General features: G+C 35.1%; 1 protein-coding gene across 2 annotated transcripts; it reads left to right on the plus strand.

Moving 5' to 3' along the window:
* Nucleotides 1-416: 416 nt before the first annotated feature.
* cnga2a (cyclic nucleotide gated channel subunit alpha 2a) lies at nucleotides 417-15336 on the plus strand. 2 transcript variants are annotated; one of them, XM_055179014.2, is made up of 7 exons: nucleotides 417-910; nucleotides 2951-3058; nucleotides 9946-10056; nucleotides 11863-12039; nucleotides 12162-12269; nucleotides 12577-12683; nucleotides 12771-15336. In XM_055179014.2, exons 2-7 carry the CDS (start codon nucleotides 2961-2963, stop codon nucleotides 14189-14191), a joined length of 2022 nt encoding a protein of 673 aa, XP_055034989.2. In that variant the 5' UTR covers nucleotides 417-910; nucleotides 2951-2960; the 3' UTR covers nucleotides 14192-15336. The 2 variants fall into 2 exon arrangements, with proteins under 2 accessions (XP_055034989.2, XP_055034988.2); XM_055179013.2 differs by lacking the exon at nucleotides 417-910 and having other exon boundaries at nucleotides 2823-3058.
* The last annotated feature ends 1072 nt before the right edge of the window (nucleotides 15337-16408 follow it).

Consider the following 16408-nt stretch of genomic DNA (forward strand, 5'->3'; position numbering starts at 1 on the left):
TCTTTCTAAGTTAATAAAAACATAACAGTTCATATATACCACTGATAATATATATTTTTTATATTATTTTGCATTGCTGTCAAGAGATCCTTCTAAAAATTACACACTGCACCTTTAAAGTTTTTTGATGATTCTTTCATTTCAGACATTGCCTATATGTAGATGTTTATGGGGTATTTTTATTAAAAGCATTATTAAAATCTTTTCTTACAAACTCAATTAAATTGATATTTCCTCAAATCATGATGTTAAAAGTAAAGTATTTAGTATTAAATTCTGAAAACCCTGTGTTATGTTTACCACGCTGATCAAAAACATAGCCTCAGATGGAGAGGACGGTGCTTGTGTCGAGTGCCGGTCAGAGCAAAACCTGAGCATTAAAAACACAGCGCAGCGTGCAATCACTTCAAACACACAAGCATCTGCTGGAATAACAATAAGCCTTCATCATGTATAAAAGCCTTTGGACTCTGTATAACATTCACCGACCTCACTGTATAACAACAATACCGCATATATACTAGCAGATCACAGTTTAAAAGAACAGACGAGACTTAGATTCAGATATAAACGCCGTGTGAGAAGAGATATAGTGAGATATGAGCAGACTGAGGTGGTGAGCTGTGTGATGTCATATGTTAATATCTCTCCTTCTCATCCAGCTCCCTCACCCCCCTCCTGCCCACTCATCTCCCCTTCTATCAGTCTCTCTGTTTAGGGGTCTGTCAGACCACCGGGACCATCTGTCTGGAATACATGCAGTAAACACAAGATGTGTTAAGTTTAATCATTATTGTAATAAAGTTACATATCAGAGGAGAAAACATGCAAAGCTTGGTGGTATTTGAACATTTTAGAGTCAAGGACGTCTGAAGATTTAATACACATAGAAGAAGAAGAAAACTGACAGGTGAGTAAATAAATCTTAATTCATAACATAAGTTAAAAATACTTTGTTTGTCACCCAGTTCAATCTAAGAGAGGCTGCTACATACATTTACCAAAGTTTATCTTCTACCAATGAATTAAGTGACAGTCAAAGCATTGGAGGAAAATCTCTCCATTATTAATCACGCACTTGGATGTCATCAGGAATTTGTTATTCATTCAGTTTATGGATGGTTTAAAATACAGTCGATATTAAATGTACTACAGTAATGACTTATTATGGCATTTGTGTCTGAAGATTTCAGGATAACTGATATTAAAATGTTGATGTTTTTAAGAAATTATCAAAGGCCTCAGTATTTTTAGACTGTGCCAAGATTGTGATTTTCAATAACACTCTTAAATATTTTACTTGACGGTAAATATATGTGACCATGCCTGGTAAAATCCAGCTTAAGTCAATTTTTGTGACTTGTTGTTTTTCACATAAAATAATGTAAAGATCATTCTGTGACAAAAAGTACCTTGTTATTTATTCAATATTTTATTAAAGTTTCATTGTATAGGGACAGGTACAATAAACAAAGATGAACTGAAAAGACAGTCATCTGATGCATGCATCATGCTTGTAGCTAAGCTTATTTGCAACAAAGGCTTTTTTGGCTAATAATAACACATTGATTGAATAAAATCATGTCAGAGATTGAACTCAAACTTTGATGCACCTAAACTCATCTCTAAATTATGACACTTTAACCTAGATTTTACAGACAGTGTCACATGTGGGTATTGGGTAAACATAATAAAAATAACATTTACATATCAATGTTTCCCGCATTTTGATTTGTTTGTGTGTAAAATGACGAGGCTTTCAGCAGTGGAAACTGTTGAGACACATTGTGTTGCATGGTCCCATTTTAAAAACTTTAAAACACTTCTTTACAATGCCAATCTAGTGAATATGACCACAAAAGAAATAAGTATTTTTTACATAACAGCATAACGGGGTTTTGATAAAAAAAAACATATTGAAAGCTTTTTATATCAGTAAAAACAACAGCTTTATCGTACATATGTTAACATATTTATTTAAAAATATTTTAATACAGAGCCAAACCCAAGTGCGTATGAATCATATCATTGACAAGTCATGGAGACAAATGTTTTTGACAATAAGCTCAGTACAAAGTCGATTATTCATATGACAAGAAGGGCTATTCTGAGCCGATATGTGCTTCAGATCATATTTTCACGGTTCCCACGGGTCCTTGAAATTATTAAAAGTTTGTGAATCTGGGGGAAAAATTCAAGGCCCTGGGATGTTTTTGAAAATATACATGCATAGATGCAGGTCATTGAAAGTGCTTGAATCTATTCTATGCAAGAAGTTTTCTGGACAAAAACATATTATTCCCCTATGTAGTGTCGGAAACACAATAAAAATTCCAGACTTTTTAAGCACACAGGCTAAACTGTTTGCTTTAAATGCTTATATCTTCTGTATGCGAATGTTGATTCATACCAAAATGCTTTTTTGCATAGTTGTGTTTGACACATGAAAACGTCTCCAGTTACGTATTTAACTGTTGTTCCCTGAGAAGGTAACGAGACGCTGCGTCTCCCATGCCATACTTCCTGCGTCCCTGTAATGCTGTCTTTGTCAATATTTCAGATAGCGATATACTTCCTGGCTCCCGCGTCACCCTGTCTTTGTTGTTAAGCCTCATCTTTGGTTGAATTTGATATAAACATTCAGATGCACGGAGGCGTCCCCAAAGTGTCACCGCAGTCACGCAGCATGAGTTCCCTCGAAAGGGAAATGTAACAATGTATCTTTAAGGGTAACACGATGTAACCTTGCTCTCACTTGAAATGTACCCCACATTTAGTCCTTAAATTTGAGGGTATTGGACCTGGAAAGTCCTGGAAAGGTCCTTGAATTCGAAGTTAACTAAGGTGTGGGAACCCTGTATTTGATTTTCTCTTGTTAATAAATGAATTATACTTAAAAAACAAACATGTATTAAGGATTGTGTGAATGCATGACAACATTACTGTGCAGGATAAAGAAGATGACAGGTCGAGTGTTGGTGGAGAGTTTGGATTTATCAGCTCATAGACTCTCTGTAAAGACATCTGCTGAAGATGAGTCCGAGCACGCAGACAGCCGGTGAGATCTCAACTCTTCTGTTTATGCATCATCCCAGCTAACAGGGAACGTTCTTATAACTTTGGCTAACGTTCTGTTAAGGTTCTCCCAAAGATATCCAAAAACGTTCTTGCAATAACATTAGTAGAACGTTTCCCTAACGTTATCTGCAATTAATAAACGTCCTTAAAACGTTAGCATTAGAAATGTTTTTATTGTATTGTTAGTGGAACGTTCTACACACCCAAGCATTGCAAATGTTACCATTGTGTATGTAATGTAACGTTCTTAAAACGGTAGCATTGCAAACGTTATAATTGCATTGTTAGCAGAACGTTCTACATCCCCTAGCATTGGAAACGTTACCACTGTGTATGTAATCTAACGTCCTTAAAACGGCAACATTGAAAACATTACCATTTTGTATGTAATATAACGTTCTTAAAACGGTAGCATTGCAAATGTTATAAATGCATTGTTAGCAGAACGTTTTACATACCCTAGCATTGAAAACGTTACCATTGTGTATGTAATGTAACGTTCTTAAAACAGCAACATTGAAAACGTTACAATTGTGTATGTAATGTAACGTTCTTAAAACAGCAACATTGAAAACGTTACCATTTTGTATGTAATGTAACATTCTTAAAACGGTAGTATTGCAAACGTTATATTTGCTTTGTTATCAGAACATTCTGCACATCCTAGCATTAAAAAGGTTACCATTGTGTATGTAATGTAACGTTCTTAAAACGGTAGCATTGCAAACGTTAAAATTGCTTTGTTAGCTGAACATTCTGCACACCCTAGCCTTGAAAACGTTACCATTGTGTATGTAATATAATGTTCTTAAAACGGTAACATTGAAAACGTTACCATTGTGTATGTAATGTAACGTTCTTAAAACATCAACATTGAAAACATTACCATTTTGTATGTCATGTAACGTTCTTAAAACGGTAGCATTGAAAACGTTATAATTGCTTTGTTATCAGAACATTCTGCAAACCCTAGCATGGAAAACGTTACCATTGTGTATGTAATGTAACGTTCTTAAAACGGCAACATTGAAAACATTAGCATTTTGTATGTAAGATAATGTTCTTAAAACGGTAGCATTGCAAACGTTATAATTGCTTTGTTATCAGAACTTTCTGCACACCCTAGCTTTAAAAACGTTACCATTGTGTATGTAATGTTACGTTCTTAAAATTGTAACATTGAAAACGTTACCATTGTGTATGTAATGTAACATTCTTAAAACGGTAGCATTGCAAACGTTATATTTGCTTTGTTATCAGAACGTTCTACACACCCTAGCATTAAAAACGTTACCATTGTGTATGTAATGTAACGTTCTTAAAACTGTAACATTGAAAACGTTACCATTGTGTATGTAATGTAACGTTCTTAAAACAGCCACATTGAAAACGTTACCATTTTGTATGTAATGTAACGTTCTTAAAACAGCAACATTGAAAACGTTACCATTTTGTATGTAATGTAACATTCTTAAAACGGTAGTATTGCAAACGTTATATTTGCTTTGTTATCAGAACATTCTGCACATCCTAGCATTAAAAACGTTACCATTGTGTATGTAATGTAACGTTCTTAAAACGGTAGCATTGCAAACGTTAAAATTGCTTTGTTAGCTGAACATTCTGCACACCCTAGCCTTGAAAACGTTACCATTGTGTATGTAATATAACGTTCTTAAAACGGTAACATTGAAAACGTTACCATTGTGTATGTAATGTAACGTTCTTAAAACATCGACATTGAAAACATTACCATTTTGTATGTCATGTAACGTTCTTAAAACGGTAGCATTGAAAACGTTATAATTGCTTTGTTATCAGAACATTCTGCAAACCCTAGCATGGAAAACGTTACCATTGTGTATGTAATGTAACGTTCTTAAAACGGCAACATTGAAAACATTAGCATTTTGTATGTAAGATAATGTTCTTAAAACGGTAGCATTGCAAACGTTATAATTGCTTTGTTATCAGAACTTTCTGCACACCCTAGCTTTAAAAACGTTACCATTGTGTATGTAATGTAACGTTCTTAAAACTGTAACATTGAAAACGTTACCATTGTGTATGTAATGTAACATTCTTAAAACAGTAGCATTGCAAACGTTATATTTGCTTTGTTATCAAAACATTCTGCACACCCTAGCATTAAAAACGTTACCATTGTGTATGTAATGTAACGTTCTTAAAACTGTAACATTGAAAACGTTACTATTGTGTATGTAATGTAACATTATTAAAACGGTAACATTGAAAACGTTACCATTGTGTATGTGTATGTAATGTAACGTTCTTAAAACAGTAGCATTGAAAACGTTATAATTGCATTGTTAGCAGAACGTTCTACACACCCTAGCATTGAAAACGTTACTATTGTATATGTAATGTAACGTTCTTCAAACGGTAGCATTGCAAACATTATATTTGCATAGTTAGCAGAACGTTCTTCATACCCTAGTATTGAAAACGTTACTATTGTGTATGTAATGTACTGTTCTTAAAACTGTAGCATTGAAAACGTTACCATTGTGTATGTAATGTAATGTTCTTAAAAGGGTAGCATTGACAACTTTTTAATTGCATAGTTAGCAGAACGTTCTTCATACCCTAGCATTGAAACGTTACTGTTGTGTATGTAATGTAACGTTCTTAAAACAGTAAAATTAAAAACATTATAACTGCATAGTTAACAGAAAGTTCTTCATACCCTAGCATTGAAAATTTTACTATTCTGTATGCAATGTAAGGTTCTTAAAATGGTAGCATTGAAAACTTTATAATTGTATTGTTAGCATTACAACATTACCATTGCATAGTGGAATATTCTAAAAATGTTAGCATAAAAATTTATCTTCTGGGGATTTAAATTGGGGTGAGCCGATCCGATATGCAGTATCCCAGCTAACAATTTTACGTTATAAAAACGTTCCCGGAATGTCTTACAAAAGTTTGGAAAACGTTTATTTTTTAACGTTCTTACAATGTTAAAAGTGTCCAGTTTTTTAGACGTGGTATTAACGTTAATGTGTGGTTATAAGAACGTTATTCAAAACGTTTTTAGAAAGGTTCAGTCTGTTGATATATTAATGGTCTAATAACGTTTTTAAAAACGTTATTGAAACGTTCCATTCACCATTATATTCATGTTTTCAGAACGCTTTTCTAACGTTCGTAACAGGTTATAAAAACATTGTTTAAACGTTCTTACACAGTACAAACGTCCAGTTTTTTAGACATAGTATTAACGTTATTGTTTGGTTACAAGAACGTTTTTAAAAACGTTTCTAGAATGGTTCGGTTTGTTGTTATGTTAATGTTTTAAGAACCTGTTTCAAAACGTTATTAAAACATTCCAATCACCATGATATTACTGTTCTAAGTACGTTTTTAAAACTGTTCTTGAAACGTCCCATTTGCCATTATATTAATGTTCTAGGAACGTTTTTCTAACGTTTGTAACTGGTTATAAAAACATTGTTTAAACGTTCCTACACAGTACAAACGTCCAGTTTTTTAGACGTAGTATTAACGTTATTGTTTGGTTACAAGAACGTTTTTAAAAACGTTTCTAGAATGGTTCGGTTTACTGTTATATTACTGTTCTAAGAACGTGTTTTAAAACGTTATTAAAACATTCCAATCACCATGATATTAATGTTCTAAGGACGTTTTAAAAACCGTTCTTGAAACGTCCCATTTGCCATTATATTAACGTTCTAGGAACGTTTTTCTAACGTTTGTAACTGGTTACAAAAACATTCGGTTGAAACGTTCTAGGAACGTTAAAAACGTCCAGTTTTTTAGACGTAGTATTAACGTTATTGTTTGGTTACAAGAACGTTTTTAAAAACATTTCTAGAATGGTTTGGTTTACTGTTATATTACTGTTCTAAGAACGTGTTTCAAAACGTTATTAAAACACTCCATTCACCATGATATTTATGTTCTAAGGACGTTTTTAAAACCGTTCTTGAAACCTTCAATTTGTCATTATGTAACGTTTTAAGAACGTTTTTCTAACGTTTGTAACTGGTTAGGTTTAGGTATCAACAAATACTCAAGGTTATGGTATCGACATCGGTATCAGACATGAAAAAGTTGTATCGGCCCAGCCCTAGATTTAAAGAAATTTAAGTAAATGTAAGGATGAGAAAAATAAAAATGCCTAGTCCTAGATTAATATCCTAATGCTTTTTGGCATAAATAAAAATCTAAAATTTTGAGCTATAAAATGAATTGTTGGCTATTGCTACAAATATACCTGTGCTACTTATGACTGGTTTTTGTGATTCAGTCACATTTTATTTTAATCTAATTGATTATTTCAATGTTCCAGTCTTGACTCAACTGTGGGGTGGGAAGGCTAATGAATAATCTTTTAGCTTTCCATTTTATAATTTCTATATTGAAATTTTAGAGACAAATATAATTGCAATAACATTTACATACAAAAACTTTGAGAATATTTAAGTGAAAGGAATGTTATTTTTTAAAATATATATAAAAAAACATTGTTTATATGAGTGATGAAACGGATTTGCCAGGTTTTTCCCTCACTCACTTCACCAGATCAAAATCACCCAATTACTAATCACGATCACCTGACACACCTTATCATCTCTGCACCATTTAAGACTCTCACACACAAACACACTGTCCAGTGCTAGCAATGTTTGTATGCTGCATGGACTAATCTGACTTTATCTACCAGAGGCTTCCAGTCATTGTCATCATCTGTGTTGGATATTTGGATACTCTGGAATACAACTGTGACTGGGTGGTGTGTTTGTGCCTGCTCTTCACCTGGACTTTCATTTTTTACCATTACAATTTACCACAACTTTTAATAAACTGTTTGATTTTACTCTCTGCCTCTGTTGTCTTCTGTCCCTGACAAGTGACTTGAATGTTCCTCTAAAAATGTTTTGAATAATGTTCTTATAAAGCAAAGTTTTTATAATTTAATGCAAACGTTAGGAAAACGTTAATATAATGGGGATGAAACATTATAATGTTTTAAAGTTATCAGAACATTTTTATAACAAGACTGGAACGTTCTAAAAAACTTTCTAATAACGTTATCATAACCAAACAAAGTTTATAAAAATGTCAAAACGTAGTTTTTCACGTTCTAAGAACGTTTAGAACATAATGTTTTTGTAACCTGTTACAAACGTTAGAAAAACGTTCTGAGAACATTAATATAATGGTGAATGGAACGTTTTAATAACGTTCTTAAAAATGTTCTTAGAACATTATTACAACAACTGACTGAACCTTTCTAAAAACGTTTTAAATAACGTTCTTATAACCAAACAGTAACGTTAATACTACGTCTAAAAAACTGGATGCTTTTAACGTTCTAAGGACGTTTAAAACATAATGGTTTTATAACCTGTCACAAATGTTAGAAAAACGTTTTGAGAACATTAATATAATGGTGAATAGAATGTTTTAAGAACGTTTTACAAACGTCCTTAGAACATTAATATCATGGTGATTGGAATGTTTTAATAACGTTTTGAAACACGTTCTTAGAACATAAACATAACAACAAACCAAACCATTCTAGAAACGTTTTTAAAAACGTTCTTGTAACCAAACAATAACGTTAATACTACGTCTAAAAAACTGGACGTTTTTAACGTTCCTAGAACGTTTCAACCGAATGTTTTTGTAACCAGTTACAAACGTTAGAAAAACTTTCCTAGAACATTAATATAATGGCAAATGGGACGTTTCAAGAACGGTTTTAAAAACGTCCTTAGAACAGTAATATCATGGTGATTGGAATGTTTTAATAACGTTTTGAAACACGTTCTTAGAACATTAACATAACAACAAACCGAACCATTCTAGAAACGTTTTTAAAAACGTTCTTGTAACCAAACAATAACGTTAATACTACGTCTAAAAAACTGGACGTTTTTAACGTTCCTAGAACGTTTCAACCGAATGTTTTTGTAACCAGTTACAAACGTTAGAAAAACGTTCCTAAAACATTAATATAATGGCAAATGGGACGTTTCAAGAACGGTTTTAAAAACGTCCTTAGAACAGTAATATCATGGTGATTGGAATGTTTTAATAACGTTTTGAAACACGTTCTTAGAACATTAACATAACAACAAACCGAACCATTCTAGAAACGTTTTTAAAAACGTTCTTGTAACCAAACAATAACGTTAATACTACGTCTAAAAAACTGGACGTTTGTACTGTGTAGGAACGTTTAAACAATGTTTTTATAACCAGTTACAAACGGTAGAAAAACGTTCCTAGAACATTAATATAATGGCAAATGGGACGTTTCAAGAACAGTTTTAAAAACGTCCTTAGAACAGTAATATCATGGTGATTGGAATGTTTTAATAACGTTTTGAAACACGTTCTTAGAACATTAACATAACAACAAACCGAACCATTCTAGAAACGTTTTTAAAAACATTCTTGTAACCAAACAATAACGTTAATACTACGTCTAAAAAACTGGACGTTTGTACTGTGTAAGAACGTTTAAACAATGTTTTTATAACCTGTTACAAACGTTAGAAAAACGTTCTGAGAACTTGAATATAATGGTGAATGGAACGTTTCAATAACGTTTTTAAAAACGTTATTAGACCATTAATATAACAACAGACTGAACCTTTCTAAAAACGTTTGGAATAACGTTCTTATAACCACACATTAACGTTAATACCACGTCAAAAAAACTGGACGCTTTTAACGTTGTAAGAACGTTAAAAAATAAACGTTTTCCAAACTTTCGTAAGACGTTCCGGGAACGTTTTTATAACGTAAAATTGTTAGCTGGGATGGTTGAATTCAGTCCGTCAGTCTGAATAAATGCTATTGTCGCTTCAGCGGTCAGTCCATATGTGATGATACATCATCAGAGTTACAGCGAATGGCCACCCTGGATCCCTGTCGACTAAACTCACGAAACTCCTTCAGAGGCAGAGGAGCTCTGTCCAGGTAAGAGCTTCTTGATTCACATGTGTAAAAAGTACTCAAAAATTTTACTCAAGTGAAAGTACAAGTACTGAGTGTAAATTTTACTCAATTAAAAGTAAAAGTATCTGCCCAGAATTATACTTGAGTAAAAGTAAAAAAGTACCACATTAAAATTGTACTTGAGTATTAAAAAAGTAAAAGTAACAGGAAGAAGGAAAACGCAAGATTCATGTTTAAGCTTTGAATCTCTAAAAACATGAAGTGAATGAACCACATACAAAGTTTTATCCGTTACAACTGTTTGTATTTAATTGTATTTATTTATCAAACTATAAGACTACTACATAATTTCCAACATGATCTCTCAAAATTCCGTGCTATAGTCACAGAATTGTCACGGATCTCCGCATTTTTCCGTGTCTGTACCACGGACTTTCTTTTCACGTATTGATTACTCAATTGTTTTTCCTATTTTTAAACCATTTTCGCGTGGGTTTGGGGTTAGATTTGGGCTTTGGGTTAGTATGTCACTTTAACTATTGGTTTATACTATTTTTTCCATACTTTTAAACAATTGTCGCCTGACGTTAGGATTAGGAGTTGGGTTTGGATGTCATTTTATGTTACAGAAATTCATTCTAACCCCAAACCCACGCGAGAATGTTAAGAAAATAGGAAAAACAATTGAGTAACCAATACGTGAAACTGACACGAAAAAGAAAGTCTTAGACCTTGTTCACACTGTAAGTCCAAGTCCGATTTTGGTGCATATCCGATAGGAATCCAATCACATTCAGAACGGTGAACGGCTAAAAACCACATGAAATCTGTTTTTTCTAATCCGTTTCAGACTACATCCAGAGGTGGTTTGAAATCCTTTTCAAATCGCATTTCCGGAAATCCATTTCAGTCCCCTGATCGCATTACTGTAGCTTTTCGTTACCTCATTCTGTCACGTCACATAAAACACGTCAGACGTCGAGGCAGATTGTCATGCCAGCGCGACGTTATTGCCATAGAAACAGTGCCGATAATCCGGAAAACGGCTACAGGACGCACAGATCGGATCTGAACAGTTGTGATACACAATGTGGACAGTGAGTCTATCAAATTAGATATGCACCAAAATCAGATTTGGACTGACAGTGTGAACAAGGTATTAGTCTTGATAGAGAGGCTGCCAACAGCAGGGAACGTGTCACACTTCAAGTGTTGTCGGTTTCAAAGAAGCGAAAAAATCTTCATCATTATATGAACTGTTGGCCAATTCCTTAGTGTGGTCCAAAGGCTCCAGAATAAATACAATTTCAATTAAACTGGCCATCATCGCAATTCAATTGGTTTGATAAAGCAAGCAAAAATAGACATCTAAAATAGAAGTACTTTTTGACTGTAAATGAAATTTTAAGGAGTAAAAAGTACTTTTTTTCTTTAAAAAATGTAATTAAGTAAAAGTAAAAGTATTGATTTTCAATTGTACTCAAGTAAAGTTAAAATCCCCCAAAATAATACTTAAGTACAGTAATCAAGTAAAATTACTCAAGTACTTTACCCCTCTGTTGATTCATCATACAGATCAGTTTTATAAGTGAAGAATATTTCAAGCAAACCAAAACAACATCTACAAAAAAAACTGATCTACAACTAATGTGACACAATAATCAACGAAATGAAAGTTATTACGACATGTCTTTATTTCTTGAGAAATGTTTTTCACCTATTTAAATGATTTTCTGAAATTTCAGCAAATATCAGCAGTTAGCAGGCATCTCTTATCTAATGCAAAAGATTTATTATCTTATCATTGTCCAACACTTCATTTGAAAGGTTTGTGAGTATGGTGGTCACTCTTAGAGACTGGGCTCATAAAAGTCTTCAGGAAGAACAGGAAAGGCCGGATTCCTTCTTGGAGCGCTTTCGGGGGCCAGAGCTTCAAATAGCGCCCAGTCGTATAAGCATTAATCGACCTGATGCCCATGATGTGAACAACAGCAACAAAATAAGGTGATTTTTTTCTTCACATATCATAATTTTTATCTCTATCTCTATTGAGTTTAATAGATTTCTACCAAAAACTGATTCTGCCATAACAAACATGAAAATGTGTAAGACTGCTTTATTTTTAGGAAGAAGACGGATGTTTTCATACTGGCACCTGCTGATGACTTGTACTACCGTTGGTTGTTTGTTATTGCCGCAGCTGTGTTGTACAATTGGTGTTTTGTGGTGGCTAGGTAAGACAAAAATCTGTTTTTTTCCCTGTATTATTGTCCTTTTTAAGTGAAAATATTGTGAGCATAGATCCTAAAATAAATCCAGTGATTCCTGAAAAAAATGATGCAATAAATGAATTTCATTAGAAGAAAACAAAGCTCTTTGATTTCGCATGCAGATTCAATGCAGGGCCTTTAATGATGGTTTTGGTATAATTTAAACTGATGAGTGAGTACGTCTGATACAGGCTTCAATGATGATTTATGTAAATATGTGTTATTGTGTCACATGCGAAAGAGTCTTTCATCCTTCCTATCCTAAACCCAGGGCCTGCTTTGATGAGCTTCAAACCAGAAACTTTATCCTCTGGCTGGTTTTGGATTACCTCTCTGATGTCATCTATATATTAGACACCTGTGTACGATTGAGAACAGGTCAGAATCCCCCAGCATGCAGTAAAGCATGTGTACTTCAATACATGAGTAACTTCTCTTAACGCCGTATTGATGTCTTTACTGTAGGTTTCCTTGAGCAGGGTCTTCTGGTGAAGGACCTCCCCAAGTTAAGAGACAGCTATTTTCATACATTACAGTTCAAACTGGACCTGGTCTCCATATTACCCACAGACCTTGCCTACATCATCATCGGCATTCATGTGCCCGAGCTGCGATTCAATCGACTGTTGCGCTTCTCGCGTCTCTTTGAGTTCTTTGACCGAACCGAGACCCGCACGAGCTGCCCCAACATGTTTCGCATTTGCAACCTGGTGCTCTACATCTTAGTTATCATTCACTGGAATGCCTGCATTTACTTTGCCATCTCAAAGTCTCTGGGATTCGGATCCGACCAATGGGTCTATCCGAACATCTCCGATCCTGAGTTCGGGACGCTCACGCGAGGATACGTCTACTGCCTGTATTGGTCCACCCTCACGTTGACCACTATCGGGGAAATGCCCGCTCCGGTGCGTGACGAGGAGTACCTTTTTGTCGTTTTTGACTTCCTTGTTGGTGTACTCATTTTCGCCACCATCGTCGGTAATGTGGGCTCCATGATATCGAGCATGAATGCCACAAGGGCTGAGTTTCAAGCTCGCATCGATGCCATCAAACATTACATGCAGTTCCGGAAGGTCAGCAAAGAGCTAGAAGCCAGAGTCATCAAATGGTTTGACTACTTGTGGACCAATAAGAAATCGATCGACGAGCAGGAGGTTCTTAAGAACCTGCCCAACAAACTACGCGCAGAGATCGCTCTTAACGTACACTTAGATACTTTAAAGAAGGTCCGGATCTTCCAGGATTGTGAGGCGGGTCTTCTGGTGGAACTGGTCCTCAAGCTGCGGCCACAAGTTTTTAGTCCCGGAGATTACATCTGCAGAAAGGGGGACATCGGAAAAGAGATGTACATCATCAAAGAAGGTCGCCTTGCTGTCGTCGCCGACGATGGGGTGACCCAGTTTGCGCACTTAACGGCCGGCAGCTGCTTCGGAGAGATTAGCATCCTCAACATCAAAGGAAGCAAAACGGGCAACCGTCGCACGGCTAACATCCGTAGCATCGGCTACTCTGACCTGTTTTGCTTGTCGAAGGATGACCTCATGGAGGCCGTATTGGAGTATCCCGATGCCAAGAAGGTTCTGGAGGAGAGGGGAAGGCAGATCCTTTTGAAAGAAGGTCTACTGGAGGAATTGGGAGCTGGTGGAATGGGAGAGGAAAAGATAGAAGAGAAAGTAGAGAGGTTGGAGGCTTGTCTTGAAATGTTACAGACTCGCTTCGCCCGCTTACTAGGTGACTACACTGCAACTCAGCAGAAACTGAAGCAGCGGCTCACGGCTCTGGAGTGCAGGACACATCAGTCCGGTAGTGGCTTTCTCTCAGATGGCAATGACAGCACCATTGATGGTGATGGTACCCACAGTGAGGTCAACATCCAACTCTGAGCACTTTTGTCGAAAACAAAACATTGTACGTATTGTACGTCTTAATAACCAATGATAGCAATAATGCTCCTCCTAGAAATGTATCTTTGATTTAATGATAAACGCTAGACCCAACAGTGCTCTTTCAGACAGTCCAGAATAGATGAATGTAACAATAAAGTGTAAGCGAACAGTATCACAGTCCTCTGTAAGCCCTGTCGATCGTGCCAGTCCTATGTCTTGTGTTGAAATCTGGATGTCACCACATCTAGGTTGGCATTGTTTTACCTGTAGTATTTTGACCCCTTTGCTTTGGGTGTTATGTTCTTGTTTCATGGTCATGCTTTGTCAGAGAATGATGTTTGAGTCTTCTCCAAAGTCATGCTCTATGTTTCTTGTGTTCAGTATGTGGAAGCATATTGCATTTTTTCTGTCTCTCATGTCTTGACCCCGCCCCCTTTGTTCTCTGTTATTGTTTCAGTTATAAGTCCATGCCCTTCACATGTTTTCCCTCGTCACCTTCCTTAATTTTGTTCCTATTTATTGTCATTGTGTTTGCTTTTCTGTACTGGTCTTTTTGTGTGTCTAGTCTTGAATCCAGTGGCCTCGACCATGAATCCAGTTTATTGGCTATTGTAAGTCTAGCATTAGTTAGTTCCTAACAAAACAAAATTTAAACAGATTTGTTTTCCTATAATAGAATTTGAGGAGAGCACAAAAATATATAGTTTACAATATATATATATATATATATAATAGAATATGAAAATTTTGTTTCCAAAATAAGATATTTTTATTTTTTTATTAATTTATAGATATTCATTTTATTTATTTATTTTGTTATGAAGACTTAAATCAAAACAAACCAACTGCAGTTTGATTGATATTAATTGTAATGCATGATAAAAAAAATGAGATTTTTTTAACCATTTAAAAAGTTATCTCGTTTTGGAACCAAACTCTTCATATATTTTTTCCAGCCCACTGTCCCCCTTTCAAAAATAATAATTTTGAAATTCTGTAGGCTATGATTTTTGTACCATTATGGGGTGGTTTTCCAGACAGAGTCTGTGTGAAGTAATTTTAGAGAATTGTTTCTAAACACATATAATAATAGAAATGTACTGCTGAAACACAAAAGTCTGTGAACTATGTAGTACTGAATTGTGGACACCATTAAACAGTTTTTCTACATTTCTATGTTCAGGATTATTTGGTCGGGGCTAAAATGGCATACTCGAAAGGTAGAAAGGTAAAATTGGGGCAAACCTTGAGATGTCAAAATGTTGAGTGGCACCATGTTTTAGAAAAACTGAACTACTGCCATTTATATATAGTTGTTATGGCACAACAAAAGAAATCTAAGAATGCAAACTTTTCAAGAAACTGAAAAATGTATGTAAACTTTATAAAAGTCCAAAAAGAAAAAAACTATCATTAGAAATCAAATAAGAGTAATCTAAAACATCTAAAACTAAACATATACAGTATTGTTCAAAATAATAGCAGTACAATGTGACTAACCAGAATAATCAAGGTTTTTAGTGTATTTTTTATTGCTACATGGCAAACAAGTTACCAGTAGGTTCAGTAGATTCTCAGAAAACAAACAAGACCCAGCATTCATGATATGCACGCTCTTAAGGCTGTGCAATTGGGCAATTAGTTGAAAGGGGTGTGTTCAAAAAAATAGCAGTGTGGCATTCAATCACTGAGGTCATCAATTTTGTGAAGAAACAGGTGTGACTCAGGTGGCCCCTATTTAAGGATGAAGCCAACACTTGAACATGCATTTGAAAGCTGAGGAAAATGGGTCATTCAAGACATTGTTCAGAAGAACAGCGTACTTTGATTAAAAAGTTGATTGGAGAGGGGAAAACCTATACAGAGGTGCAAAAAATGATAGGCTGTTCAGCTAAAATGATCTCCAATGCCTTAAAATGGAGAGCAAAACCAGAGAGACGTGGAAGAAAACGGAAGACAACCATCAAAATGGATAGAAGAATAACCAGAATGGCAAAGGCTCAGCCAATGATCACCTCCAGGATGATCAAAGACAGTCTGGAGTTACCTGTAAGTACTGTGACAGTTAGAAGACGTCTGTGTGAAGCTAATCTATTTTCAAGAATCCCCCGCAAAGTCCCTCTGTTAAAAAAAAGGCATGTGCAGAAGAGGTTACAATTTGCCAAAGAACACATCAACTGGCCTAAAGAGAAATGGAGGAACATTTTGTGAACT

This window comes from Misgurnus anguillicaudatus, chromosome 16 (genome assembly GCF_027580225.2).
Source record: "Misgurnus anguillicaudatus chromosome 16, ASM2758022v2, whole genome shotgun sequence".
Taxonomy (NCBI): domain Eukaryota; kingdom Metazoa; phylum Chordata; class Actinopteri; order Cypriniformes; family Cobitidae; genus Misgurnus; species Misgurnus anguillicaudatus.

Coding starts and splice junctions, on each gene's coding strand:
- cnga2a (XM_055179013.2), top strand. CDS start 2,931: ATGACAACATTACTGTGCAGGATAAAGAAGATGACAGGTCGAGTGTTG. Junction 10,057..11,862: donor GGCAGAGGAGCTCTGTCCAG/GTAAGAGCTTCT, acceptor TTCATTTGAAAG/GTTTGTGAGTATGGTGGTCA. Junction 12,270..12,576: donor TGGTGTTTTGTGGTGGCTAG/GTAAGACAAAAA, acceptor TCCTAAACCCAG/GGCCTGCTTTGATGAGCTTC.